Source organism: Neolamprologus brichardi, chromosome 18, assembly GCF_056152115.1.
Source record: "Neolamprologus brichardi isolate AB-2024 chromosome 18, ASM5615211v1, whole genome shotgun sequence".
In the NCBI taxonomy this organism is placed as follows: domain Eukaryota; kingdom Metazoa; phylum Chordata; class Actinopteri; order Cichliformes; family Cichlidae; genus Neolamprologus; species Neolamprologus brichardi.
In genome coordinates, this window is record NC_142121.1 from 10,816,503 (window position 1) to 10,831,260 (window position 14,758).

The following is a 14,758-nucleotide window of genomic DNA, read 5'->3' on the forward strand; positions in this document are numbered from 1 at the left end:
CAACCAAAATACTCCACATTACCTTTAAGAAAGGCTAAAAGTGCTCTCTTTATCAAGACAGACTAGAACAGTGTTAATACTCTATTACTATGAGATGTACGGAGCTCTTGTAAAACAGCCTCTATTAGACCTTCAGCCATGCATGTGAATCTCTGAACCATTTTTACCAAGACGTTTTGCTTCTCTGCTCTCTCATCCTAAACTGTAATGAGAAACCATTTGTTACAAAATGGTTCAGAGTTGCTCTCCGCTGAGTTCGCTACACTTATTGTCATTGGAGAAATGTTTTTTTTCTTCTTTTTCTAACGATAAAGGCGAGGAAGGGCTTACTAGAAATCTAACCACCATCAAGGCTCCTCTGTCTTCTCATCGCTCAGTCTCCTCGTTAGGAGCTCATTAGCATCATTAACCAGCTAGCAGCGCCGCTGCCGGCATCCACATAATTTCCCAGTGGTGCTCTGAGGATGTGAACATGTATGAACACACCTGCACGTACAAACACATTCATATACTCTCGAGGCTAACCTGTCGTTATTTATGCACGCGGAGGATTGGTGAGTGCTGGAGAAGCAGCAGAGGAATCTGCCTCGTGCTGTTTGTAGGAATTTCTTACTAATACTAATAATCAAGTCACTAAAAGAAAAAAAACTGAGTCACGAGTCTGCAGTTTACATTTTTTTTTTAGTGCCTCCGATCTAGCTATTGATGCTGTGTTTGCTCTCAGATATAAAACCCACAGAGCCTGGGGAGTTTGAGGAGCTAAACATCAAAGCACAAAATCAGTCGTCATCACACTAAAGAAAAATAAAAAAGTTTATGAACAAATATTTTTTTCCATATTAACCCTGTCGATGCACTGATCAATAAATTATCAGAGTGTGTAAAGGACGGATTAAGCTTTAAGAAAATAGAACATGTCTAAAGATAAATATAAGGAAAACGCTACGTCCAGATGAAGAGAATCAACTTTTGGAGATTTATTTTCCTGGATGATTGAGAATACATCAAGACATAAGGAAAGCTGTACAGCTCACACATGGTAAATGGCCTGTATTTGTATAGCGCTTTTCTAGTCCCTAAGGACCCCAAAGCACTTTACACAACCAGTCATCCACCCATTCACACACTGGTGATGGCAAGCTACATTGTAGCCACATTGCAGCCACAGCGGTGCACTGACAGTGGCGAGGCTGCCGGACACCGGGCCCTCTGACCACCACCAGTAGGTAACGGGTGAAGTGTCTTGCCCAATGAGACAATGACTGAGACTGTCCAAGCCGGGGCTCGAACCGGCAACCTTCCGATTACAAGGCAAACTCCCAACTCTTGAGCCACGACGGTCCACATAGGTCATTCTGCAAAGCATTTACCCCGTAAAAGTCTATTTTCTTTGCTTTTTTTTTTTTTTTTTTTCTGCCTGTCCCATTTGGTTCTTTAGCCGTCAGAATTGTTGTCTGAAGACCAACAAGGATACCCAATGGATTTATTTTGCCAAATGGATCATCATGGCATTGCCGTATTGGTCCATTTGATCGACCTTTGTTTTTATTATTTATTTTATTTTATTTTCAGTTGTTACAGACGGGACAGACATGAGTGAGGGATAGGAAAGGGAGAAAGAAAGAGGAAGGAAAAGAAAAACAGAAGGGGAGAGGGACAGTGAGAAAGGGGGGGAAAAAAATATCTCCGGAACACCTGTTGAGAGAAAAAGAATAGAAAACAAGCAAAAAAAAAAACAAAACAAAGCAACATACTATACACAACACCATCGCATTAATCTAGCTAAGTGTAAACAGCAGTAAATACTAAATATTGAATGTTGTTGTGCAGCACGCAGGACAGACAGCGCACAATGTGCTTTGAAGTAGCAGCCAGTCTATTTTCTTTGCTAATTGTAGTCTATTGACCTCACTGAAAATTTCAGTCAGAACACTGTTTCCCAATAATCTTTCATCTATTGGGAAATAGATGAAAGATTAGTCCATTTTTTAAAAATGAATTTTAATCTCTTGCTACATTGCCAACTGAGCCACGTCGTCACTATCTACACTTTATCCAGATTCTTGAGATGCTCAGGAAACCTCAACCAAATCTTCACCATGTATCAGGTTACTCTGCTAACTGTACACACTAATAATTGTTTCATAATGCTTATGTCTTTAGAATAAATTTATTTTTCTTCCAATTCATTACTACTCCTGAAGAAGAAGCACAATTAAAAACATCCATAAGTCATGTTGAGCTTTTCCTACTCTCAACTAATTTAAACTTCTCAGCCAACAAATTATTACAGTTATCTTATCTAAACCATTAGAAGTAACACCACCCTCTCCTGTGCTAATAGTCTGCTCAGCTATTAGCCCTGCGTGTTGCAGATATTTTATGCTGTAACGTTGTATCTCTTTCTATTTTAGGAAGGCAAGAATCAAGACAGTTTTGCAAGATACCCAGCTTAAACCCTGAGTAGCCAGCTAGTTGTTTTTACATTTATTTCAGTAGAGGAAGATTTCTTGGGTTCTAATATTTGACCCCAAATTGAAAAAGTGGAAATAATATATATATCTCTGTTTGAGAGCCTGGAGTCACAGCATATAAGTGCTTTCTTGAAAACAGAAAAATGGGTGTTCTTGGTATCATGTACTTACCCTGACAGTAACTTGGTGGTCACTATTCTTAGCCAGCTCTATCAAGTTGAAGCCATTGTACAGCAGGTTTTCTATGCAGCCATGGAGGTCCTTACTGGAGGCGTCTGGCTTCTGCGATTGAAGGCTATGGACAGCTCCCAAACTCAACTATGTAGAGATCACAATGAAAAAAATATTGTATTTTTTCTGTGCATATTTATATGAACATGTCACTGGTCAGTTTTATATCAGTGTGTTTTAGCACACCTGTTCGATGGCCCAGCGGCTGAACTCTGCCGGGAGCTGCACTCTCTCCGTGTTTTTGTCCACAGTGAGGTTGAGGTGAGCGCTTTTTTGCTCCAGTACTACATGGTGCCAATGCTGATCATCCAACAGGCTGCCAAGGGAGGTGAGACGCAGTGGTTCAGGGGAAGTCTTACCTGAAAGAGAAAGCGGGAGACAGAAAAGATGGGTGAATAAAGAATAACAAGAGAAATAGTGAAGAATGCAAAAGGAAAGACAAAAGAAGAAAGTGTTGGAAAAATACATTTAGGATAAAAAGGAGAAGGAATGGGGCAAAGGGAGAAGTGGATACAGAAGGTGAAGAAGGTAAAAATCAGCTAGAGGTAGAAGAGAGGTGGGGAGAGGAGATACATGTCATGGAAGAAAAACAAAGAAGACTGATGGATGGCAGGGAAAGAATAAGAGGTGGTAGAGGATAAAGCAGGCAGAGACAAATAGATCGTTATTGAAAACTACTCAGAGTGAAACTGAAATTACAAAGACAGACTTTGTTTTTTAATCAACACACCAAAACGGTTTTATTTGTAAGAAACAAGAAAAAAAGAAACACTGCACATCAAATTGGTCACTATGAAATGGAAAGAAAGTGAAGCGCTTATCAAATGATTTCACTTATGTCATTAGGATTATTCTGTTTTCTGGTGGCTTTTAGCACTTTTTCTATTTTTACCTGATTTGACAGCGACTTTTGTTATATGACCTGTTAGCTTGCATGCTTGTCGATATCTGACCCACTATTCTGGGGAACAACAACAATCAGACTTTATACTGCATCTAAATATTTCATTTTTCTCTGAATCCCACAGCGAGGATCACTGAGAGGTCACCCTTGGTCGTCTCATTAGGAACAACTAGATATAACTGCACGCTAACACTGAAAACCGAAGCCAAATATGTCCTAATGCCTAATCTGAGGGGGAAAAACTGGAGAAGACACATGGCAAGACACCATTAAAGATAGATGAGCACCAGCCGGTCCTAATAAGTGGATCCATCTCTATTCCCCCCCTAGGGATGTGAAAGAAACTGTGTTTCTGCTTACAGGGGGAACTGGAGAGAGCAGAATACTGTCAGTCATTAAAAATGTATTAGATAGTCTTAAGGGAAAAGCAATTTCAACTTCAGAGAAAGAAACAGACCACTTGGAAGCTGATGGTCAAATATCTTTGATATTTCACTTCGGTCTGTGAGAATATATACAACCTAGTGAGAAATCAAAGGAAAACTCTGAACTGTTCATGCTTACAGTTAGAGATCATGCACGAGTTGTTAAGGTGCCTACACTCACCTTTCCCTTCAGTCAGTTTATTGTCCTTGTAATTGTTTGTCTGGTCCTCTTCAGCTTTACCTCTGCTGAATCTGTCTCGCCTAAATACAACTAGCCAGATTTGTAAGTTTGTAATAAAACAAGTATTCCAGCAGTTCCCAGTATCTCCTTGTGTTTTTCCTGATGTTCTTACTAATGTCCTAATTTATGGTGTGGGTTTAACCCCTTGTTGGAAGTGTTTTCTTCCTCTGGCTGCCTTTAAATGTAACTCCTACCTGGATTAAAGGATTTGGATTTCTAAACTTACTCTACTTCCTGGTGCCCTACATTTACACCCTTTCTTCTGTTTGTTGCAAGTTTAATACAAAGCTTAAAAAACTCTCTGACTTAGGTCTAATGAAACTGTATGAATGAATACTGTCTCCTAACACGTCAGTCATGGGCTATGATGCACAGCTGGAATTCCTCCACCTTTTGCTTCCACACGTCTTCTATTGCCACATTTTCTTCTTGTTGGTGTCCCAAACTGTTACGTTCCCACATTTTACTGACTGCTGTCTGCTTGAGATAAGTTACTATTCTGTTGTTGTTGTTTTTTCTAACTAGCGCTGTAGTTACACTAACCACTACATCATTTCAAGCTTGCATTTCTGTTTGTTGGTTGGTAGAGTTGGTGGTCATCCAGAATTTGGAACATTTTTTTCTAGGCTACCTTTAGCCTTCTGCTTAGGAACACCATTTTGGAGCCACTACAAAAGAAAGATATTTCTGTGATTTGATGATTATGGTGCTTGTGTGGGACACTGTGTATACCCAGCTTTATAGAGTCAATTTAAATCAGCACAAAGCTCTTGATATAAGTGGTCTGCACAACATCCCATATGACAATCGATAGGGAGCAAGAGGTCACTGTAAGGTTTAAACATATGAATATGGTTTCATATGTCTGACCTTCACAGTAATCAGGTATTGGGAGGATTAAATGATACGCTAGACCATGCTCTCATTTGCTATCATTGAAAAACCAAATGAAGGAAAAAAGAATATCTTTTCAAAGAATTGCATTTCTATCCTTCAGCAAAGTTATCAAAGAATCAATGTCAACTCAGACGATGTTAAAGAATGACTCTGCCACATGCATATATTGCAGCTCTGGTTAAATACCGAAAGCTGGAAGGCCAGCTTTTCAGGTTATTTAAAATACATTTAGCAAAAGATGAAAAGTCCTCCTCCTCAGTGTCTCTTCAAACTCAGACAGCTGGTTGATTCAAACCCAGACCCTTTGTGCTTCAAGGGAACTTCGCGTACTACTGCAACACCTGCAAGGTTGCTACAAATACATGCAACACACTTTTCTTTTTTCCAAAACTTCAATCTGATATAACTAAATGAAATGCCAATCAAATATTCTATAACTTTCACCTTTCACCAAATCTTGGACCGGATTAGAACTAATTTTAACCTCGAAAGGCCTTAAACCCTTAAGCTCTAATTAACAGAAAATTGTTTACTTGAATAAACAGGAATTGTTGCAGTTTGGTACAATTCAAGAATAGTAATACCTAGGGATGGGTACCGGTATCCGGTGCCATGATGGCACTGGTTCTGTCATAAACGGTAGTAACCAGACCGAAAAGCAGCGCACATTTTGGTGCTTTATTTCGGTGCTTTTTTTTTTTCCTGAGCTGTGATACACTTTAGATTCTAGCCAATCATTTTACGTTTCCGAGGATAGTAGGCGGGTGCAGGTGCGTACGTTCTTTTAGAGCAGAGCTACAGATTAAAAATGCCCAAGGCGAAGCGGTCAAAAGTCTGGCTGTATTTCACAGCAAAAGATGCAAACTCAGCAGCCTGCAACAAGTGCTTTAAGGTGACACTGTGACACTGTGCAAAAGAGGTAACACCTCAAATCTGATGAAACACCTGGCGAAGCATAGCGTTTTTTTTAAAAGCCGAGAAATGCGCCGTATTTGATAGCTTGCTGCGAGACCTCACACCGAGCGCATCTACTGCGGGTGTGGTGCCTGTTATCGGACCCGGAGTTAGCAACATCCCCCAAAAATCCGAAGAGATTCACCCTGGCCAAAACGGCTAAAATGACCAAAGAAAAAGTGGAAAACAGTTAAACATGAGAGGTTTTTGGACAAAGTTTGTGTTTTTTCCATTGTTTAAGCACTGCTTCCAGCCAAGAGTGATACCATATATGCCCCATAGCTGCAGAAAAAAACAGCTGAACATGAGAGGTTTTTGGTTTTTGGTTCGGATAAAACCTAAACGATACCCATCCCAAGTAATACCACAAATTTGAGTGACCAGAAAAACAATGTTCTTGGATAGCTCGTGCTTGGAAGGAAGAAACATTAAAACTCTTCTGATGTTAACACCTTACTGAGCTTTGAGCTTTCTTTTGTTTTTTAACTTGAGTTTGTCACGTTTTCACATTCTTACATCAGGTGGAGTGAAGAAAAACAATTTTATTATTTTATCAGAGAAAATTAAACTAATGATACAGAGGAAGTCTCTCCTGTCAACACAGTTATTGTGATGACTTATTTGATTAGAGTCTGGATGAACAGGAAGAGACACTGCAATCAATACGAGAGGAAAGATGAGAATCTCTTTATGGACTTTGATTAATGGAAAAATTACTGTGTTGTAGGAGGTAGAGAAGAGGGCCTTACTGGATGGATGTTTCATTAGATGGATGATTTGATTACTGCATGAATGATGGGAAAGAGAAAGCAGGAATCAATATCAGAGATCAGAGGCCAAAACAGAAAATTGCTTTACTAATATTAATAAATAGAGCCATCTCTTTCCATCTCTTCATCAATCTTTCCTCGTGCGTTTTCTGTCTTTCGTATTCTCCGATCGTTTTTGGCTGTGAAATCATCGCCTATGAGGGAGGAAACTTTTCCAGTTTTGAGGACCTAGTGTTACAAAATTTGAGACTGTCTCACCTTTTTTGTCATCACAGTCCTCTGTTAGACATAGCTGTTAATTAAACGAGTAGTTTGTGTTATTTAATCAGCGATGCAGTCAGTTTAACTCGCCGGTATGTTAGATATAAATGATATAATTATGCTGAGCCGTAGAAGAGCTGCAATCAAAAGGTTCCAACAAACATGACAATGAAAAGGAAAACTTGTAAATATTTACAACCTTCCCTTCAAGGTCATCTTCATGTGCACCTCTTCACTACTGTCACTGCGCCTGATATCTTTTAGGTCACTCTGGAAGTCCCACTATGACCAGTTGTGTTGTGGTCCTGAGTCTTTGACCCAGCATTTTATGTTTTTAAGTTGCGTTTGTCGTTGTTTAAGCTTGTAGCTGCTTACTGTTCAGTTGTCGCTTTTGTGTATTTTTTTTTTTTGTCCTGTTTGGATCTTTAGCCATCAGAATTGTTGTCTTAAGGCCAAGAAAGATGCCAAGTGGATTTATTTTACCAAGTGGATCATCATGGCCTTGCCATATTGGTCCATTTGATTGACCTTTATTATAATTATGTATTTATTTTATTTTCGGTTGCTACAAACGGGACAGACATGACTGGGGGATAGGACAGGGAGAAAGAATGAAAGAAAGAGAGGGAGAGAAAGAAAACCAGAGGGGAGAAGAGACGGTGAGAAAGGGGGAAGAAAGAAAGAAAAGCAAACAAAGAAAGAGCAACATAATAAATACAGCACCATCACAATAAACTAGCTAGCAGTAGATAACAGTAGATACTAAATATTAAACGATATTGTGCAGCACACAAGATAGACAGCGCACAATGTGCTTTGAGGCAGCAGCCAAGAAAGGTGTAGTCCGCGTCTGTGTACACCTGTGTGCTCACCTGTGTGGATCAGCATGCTTGTATTCCAAAGGTTTCTCCATGTAACGATCTGCTAGGGAGTGTGGGGAGCCATAGCCCCGTCCCCCAGGGCATGAAGCAGGTATGGAGGAGATCCAGGCCCCAGATATCCAGAGGCCCCAGAGTACGAGGACCCGAGGAGGACCACCAAAAGGGGGGGAACCGTGCCACCCTCCTGGGAAGAGCTGAGTAGAGCCCCAAACGAGAGGTCACCCAGCAGCTACGGAGCAGAGGCCAGAGGGGGTTGCAGTGGCGTGCCCGCGGGCTCTGCCGGCAGCCAGCTGTGCCAGAGAGGACCGAGCTTCAGGCCCCGAGGCCAGAGGCCTGAGGGCACCCCACCCCCCGGAAGGGGCCCAGCCGGGCCACAGGCGCCAGGCCCTGTCAATCGGCCACCAGGAGTGAGCCGGTACATACATGAGCGCCCATGTATTTTTTTAAAAATGTATCCTCTGTTACAGGCATTTTTGTTTGTGCTCTTAGTTTAGTCTTTAAGTGTTCTTAATTATTGGTCTTGATAATTAATGCCTCTCCACGTTTTGTCAAGTCTCTGTCTGTTATGTTTCCTTGTTAAGTTATTTCTTGTTTTATTTGGGTAACATTTGTCTTGTGTGTTCTATGTTCAGTTTTTATTCACCTGTCTCATTATCCCTGAGTTACACCTGCCATATTTCCCACCTGTTTTTTCCTTAGCCTCAATTTCATTTGTCCCTTTGTCCTGTCTCATGTCTTCCCAACCTTTGGGATTATTTATCCCAGAACTGTGTTTCTTTGCATTTCTGTAAAAAGTCTTAGAGACTTAGACTTAGAGCTTTTTATTGTCATTGTGCAGTTTCTTGCACAGCGAAATTGGGTAGCTGAACCACAAAGATGCTAAAGTAAGAAGAAGAGAAACCAATATACAACGAAGGCGGAAAATAAATAAATAATTAAATAAATAGAATAAAATAAAAAACAATGTATATGTATACATATGTGAGTGTAACTATATACATGGAGTATGTGTAGGAAACATTGAAACAAACTGGGACCAAAATAATTGCACATGAGCCAAAAATATTGCAATAAGCTGCATTTGGGTCCACTCCCTGCCTACCACACAGCTGAACCTTGACAACTCTAACTTGTGCATCTTTGCTGGACCCTGCAGTGGATGAAAACTCCAGCCTACTCATTTGGTTAGGTAAAAAGATGAAGTCAGAGCCACGATGGCATGTGCTATCATCGAGGTCAGTTGTGCTGAATGTTGTCAAATGCCTTACTGTAGAACCTTATGTTGACAGTATGACACTGGGGGACAATTTCAATGTGCACAATCTTGTGAATGTCACAAAAAATGACAAACATGCTCCAGGTTATCTCCCCCAACTGATGTGTGGCTTTGGGCTTGGACACTGTGCACTTTTCCTCTGACAGGGTTGTAGCCAAAGCCCCGGCTCTCATTACCAGTGATGATACTTATTACGGTGACTTATGAGTCAGTTTGACATATAAGCTGATATTTGCTCTCAGCAGGTTTGAATTCTGCAGTCATATTGTAGCACAGTGGTGCAGTGGACTGCTGCCTCACATATTCATATTCAAAAGTCCTGTTCGGTTGGGGCTGAATTAGAATTTTGTCCAGGCTTTCCATGGTGTAACCTGCCTTTCACTAAATGTTACTCAGCCTCCTTGCAACCTTAGGATAGATAAACAGTTCAGATACACAGATACAAGTAGTCAAAATGGGACTAGGCCAAAAAACAACAGGCCAAAGATGAACATGTAGAGCTTGGCCAACTACCAGTCAGTATGTTTTTATTTTTAAATTATTAAGTACCCAGTCATACAAGTCTTTGATCCCATTGATTGAAACCTGATACCAAACGTAATGATTGTATGTTTATTATTATTTATAGTTTATTTTTGCCATTCTTCAGGTTAATGGAAAACATGAGTATTTAATACCATTCATTATTCATTATGCCAGTGTTTCCCAACCTTTGGGACCCACGCCACATATTTCACATCAGAAAAATCACACAGCATCCATTTAGGGCTTTCATCTGGGTTGGAGCTCAGATTGACTACTTTTTCTTTACAAATATTTATCTATTGCTATTATGTACTATGTCATCTCACAGCATGAATGGTAAATGGTAAATGGACTGATTCTTATATAGCGCTTTTCTACTCTCCCGGAGTACTCAAAGCGCTCTATACAACATGCCACATTCACCCAGTCACACCCATTCTCACAAGCACTACCTCTATACTGAGTGCTTTCTAACTACACTCACACACATTCATACTCCGATGGATGCATCGGAGAGCAACTTGGGGTTAGTATCTTGCCCAAGGATACTCGGCATGCAGACTGGAGGAGCCTGGGATCGAACCTCCAACCTTCCGATCAGTAGGTGACCTGCTCTACCTCCTGAGCTACAGCCACCCAATAATGACTATTATGGAATTTCTTCTTCACCTTCTTATGTTTTACTTGTAGTTGGCAACCATTTAATTAGAGCAAGGTAGTTGCACTGCCCTCTAGTGGAAGAGAATGTAATTGTTCTGCGGGCTACTCATGCTGATTGCTTAGAGTACAAATCAGATGGAACCAGGTCACGGCACACCTGATCACACCTCAGTGAAACACTGTATCATGCACTGTAGATTTATGACCTTCACACTAAATGTGAAGGTCAAGTGTTTACCAAAGGAGTACATAGTAACAATTACTTGGCTCAGTTCTGATATTTCCACCTTCCAAAACTCTTTTGTCTGCTCACTGTTATATCTCTGCATTAAAACTCTGTGGATCAGAACTTACCAGGTTGTTTAAATAGAACCAATTAATGTAACAGATCACTTAACCTTGCACACACAAAGCCAGGCACCTTACAAGAAACACTTACTGCTACGTGCTGGAATAATCAATAATATACCAATATACCATAAGGTATATCCGATTAGACTCCGTGTAACACACGTAAACACAGATGATGTTCTGTAGCTGCACGACATCTCATCCCAGAAACAGTCAGAAAATCTATTTTAAATGTTTAAAATATGTGTCATTTGATAAATTGTGCAAGATTTTATTTATGAACATCAGAGAAAAAGACAGAATATCCTGAGTAATTGTCTTCAGCGTATTCACCCGAAGGCCTTACTAGACAAAACTGAGAGAAGATGCAGATCAGATCCATTTTTTAATGACTGAAATCTGACTTAAATGGAAATGTGTGTGCCCACGAGCAAGACGTTGTTGAGAAATAGACTGGGGAAAAAGTTTGAAACCTAGTTTAAACTGTGAATGACTGCAGCAGTTCTTCCTCAGACCGAGTCTGCTGTCTCATCATTATAAGTCTGTACTGAACACAAGTTTAAATCATTTTGTCATTCTACTCATGCCCGCAAGACACTATCGCGTCACTGTATCTTGTCTCCTATTCTATTACAGCTCCTCAAAATCTGATTGCTCTTATCAGAAAACTGGCTGGTATAATTATTTCAGCAACTGACTGCCATAAAACACCATGTCTGTCACAGAAACTCGCTAATGATTCACAGCTCAGGTCACCAAGTGAGAAGTTTGCAGGAAGATTTTTGCTTCCTCAGAAAGTATTTCTAGTGCTTTTTCCCTCCTGCATCATGGGAAGTGAGGTTAATCATCTTTTTATCTTTTATTTCTTTTCACTTTTTATTGTAGACTTAATTTGCACAATAATCTAACAAAAATGACATGTGCAAAAATCACATTTGGTCACATTAAGAGAAGCTGATCAAACAAAAACCAATAGATACAGGATCATTTCTCATCTTAAAAGAGTCATTTAATATATATTGAGCATTTGAGTGTTGCTATAATTTGGATATTGTGAAATACTGTGGGATTTATTGAATTCTGCTGTAGGGGCTAAGAGCTTAATGTCTTCTTTCCAATGCTAGCAAAGGTGCAAAGGTTCAAACTTGCATTATATGTATGTGCTGAAGTAGCTGCCAACAAATTCAAGCATACACTGGACTATCTGATCTCATTTATCATTTTTATTTACAGGCAATGGGAGAGCCTGTGAGTACTTTGTGAATAGTTCTGTTTTGGGTTTAGTTAGAGAGTTCAGTGATCCCAGCAAACATCGCTGAGACAGAAGTTTTGTGTCTCTGGCCAAAAATGGTCAAAGGCTGAAGCCAAAAGTGTGATTATGAGGCAGACAGCCAGAGGAGACACATCAAATAATAGTCCAGTCATACCCTCTCATACAAACCAGGGAAAAATAATCATACAGTACTGTGGAAAGAGCCACCCTTCATTTCTTTACATTTTCCTTCTTAGGAGCCAGGCTTTCTGTCATTTTTTAAAGTGGTCTTGACCAATACTTTAATAGGATTTCTAAAGGTCTTTCTTTGGTTGTGGTATTTTCCTCTTCTTGTCTGTCTGGTCTAGGCATCGACTCAAAATTATACGTATTTGTTTAAAGTGAACTGAAGACAGTCATGAAAAGTGAGTGACGAACTTATCAGACAGGAACCTCATTGAACCTGAAAAGAAGGCACTAGCCAAAGGACTCCATTTTGCCGTTTCTCCACAACAGCTGCCCACAGTGGATCTAATCACAGCCACAAAAACAACAATCCATCCTAGCTCCCCTTGTGGGGAACACACCCCATCACATCAAAAAATCCTCTGACTTTACCAACAAGTTCCAGAAACTTCCTCTGGATCCAGATTAAACCAAAATGTTCTTTGATGTGGTTTCACCCTTCACTTGCATACCCGAGGCAGTGGAGACTGTCAGAAAACGACTACAGCAAGACAGTTTCAGATTTGCACACTGTTAGACCTCTGCGTTACCACCACATATTTCAAATACAACAAGGGTGTCTACAGACAAAAGCATGGATGTGCCATGGACTCCCCGGTGTCACCCATTGTAGCCAACATTTACATGGAGGAAATGGACTGTAAAGCCCTTGGCAGCACGTAGCCACTGTTACAGATACGTGGACGACAACAGGGTCAAAATCAAAAGCCAAGAAGTTTAAGCCTTCACATCAACTCAGTGGATAGAAACATAAAGTTCAACACAAAGGACAACAGTTTGCCACTTCTGTACTGTGCTGTGCACATTGAGGATAATGGAAACCTCAACGCTGAAGTTTACTGGAAGCCCACACACACAGACCAGTACCTACTCTTGGACTTGGACGCGCTGGAAAACAAACTTGGAGTAATCAGGACCCTGCAACGCTGGGCAGAAAACATTTGCTCAGAGGTAGAAGGGAAAGAAAAGGAACACATACATGTAAAGAAAGCTTTTAAAACATAGTTATCTCAGTTGGGCTTCCATCAAATCAGTGAAGACGAGTTTTAGTCAAGACAGCTCATTGGCAGTTTGTACTAATTTACCAAACTGCAGTATAAATCCCTTTTTTTCCTTTTGCCCAAGTACCAGGATGGCCGAGTGGTTAAGGCGTTGGACTTAAGTTCCAATGAGCAAATGCTCTCGTGGGTTCAAACCCCACTCCTGGTACACACCTTGGCTCATGTGATGATCAGTAGTGGGCCAATCAACCTCTTAATATACAACTCCCACTAGGGAATCTCCATCATTTGGTCTTAGAAATGAAGAAGCTTCTTGGATGAGAGGCGAAACATCTTCAAGAAACTCAAAGAAGTCTAGTCGCTTTTCTTTCCAAGCTCCTTAGCTGTTAGCATTGTTATATTTGCTGAACAACAATTAAGTTATAGAAACCTTGCGACCTTGCAACAAGGTCCAAAAAGCTTTTCTAGTCGACATTTAGAAAGGCCATCTGGCAGACAGCTGGGAAAAATCAGACAATTACAGGATGTTTAAATGTAAATTTTGAGATTTCATTCTAGTCATTAAAAACAAGCACTTAAAGACACAAACATGTCTGACTTTCCAGCCCAGACTGCTTGAAAATTAAAACTCTTTTTTCTTTTTTCACTGTGAAGAGGAGATTCATTGCTCTATGTTTTCAGTCTCTACCTCACTGCATCACCTCAGTAATTATAATTCATAAAACTCACCAGAGAAGCCTCAGATTGTTGTCTTTGCACTGATTTTGGTACAAAATCGCTTTGATAGCCGCAGCTGTAGGTTTTGCATATTAAATATGCATAAAATTGAGGAAAATTGAAAGAAAAACAAATCTGGCTGTAATAAGTCTGTGACTGTTGATTAATCTTAGTATCTTAAAGTGGACCTTTCAACCTCTCCAATATTTTCTGTTATACTGTTACAATCATTGATAGTCACATCAAACAAGGTCATCCATCCATCCATTCTCTTCCACTTATCGGGGTCGCAGGAGCATTGGAGCTTATCCTCGCTACCAAAATAATAAAGGCGAAATATGTGCAGCAATCACAAATATAGGCTTCACGCTGCTCTCAGTTCTTGCTTTCAGACAGTTTTTCTACTCTTGGCTCTCTATGATGCAAATGGTGTTGATATCTATAATATGGTGGCACATTGCTCTGACCGTGACCACACAGACACCATCCACCTGATATTCAAAATGACTAAAACAGTCTCTATTGCAAGGTGCAGGAAATTTCAAGAAAGCTGTCTTAAAGGCATCGAGAAGGGAGCTAGAACAGCTTGTTTCAGAGAGTAAATGAACTGAGAGGTTGAACCAAAGCCCAGCATAACATAAACATTTCAAATATGTTTTGAAATGAAATGATGAAAACTAGTCCAAGAATTT

The 14,758-nt window shown here is 40.2% G+C and overlaps 1 protein-coding gene and 1 non-coding gene across 2 annotated transcripts in view; one reads left to right on the plus strand and one right to left on the minus strand.

Annotated features, from left to right (window-relative positions):
- The window catches only part of LOC102798502 (contactin-associated protein-like 4), a 155,729-nt gene that overhangs the window by 75,489 nt on the left and 65,482 nt on the right, over positions 1-14,758 (minus strand). The window contains exons 6-7 of the mRNA XM_087831495.1: positions 2,892-3,064; positions 2,646-2,792 (exon numbers count right to left, since the gene is read on the minus strand). Of these exons, the coding sequence (XP_087687621.1) occupies positions 2,646-2,792; positions 2,892-3,064 (320 nt within the window). The remainder of the gene's footprint in view (positions 1-2,645; positions 2,793-2,891; positions 3,065-14,758) is intronic.
- trnal-uaa (transfer RNA leucine (anticodon UAA)) lies at positions 13,475-13,557 on the plus strand. The gene has a single exon. It is a non-coding gene; the product is annotated as a tRNA-Leu (tRNA).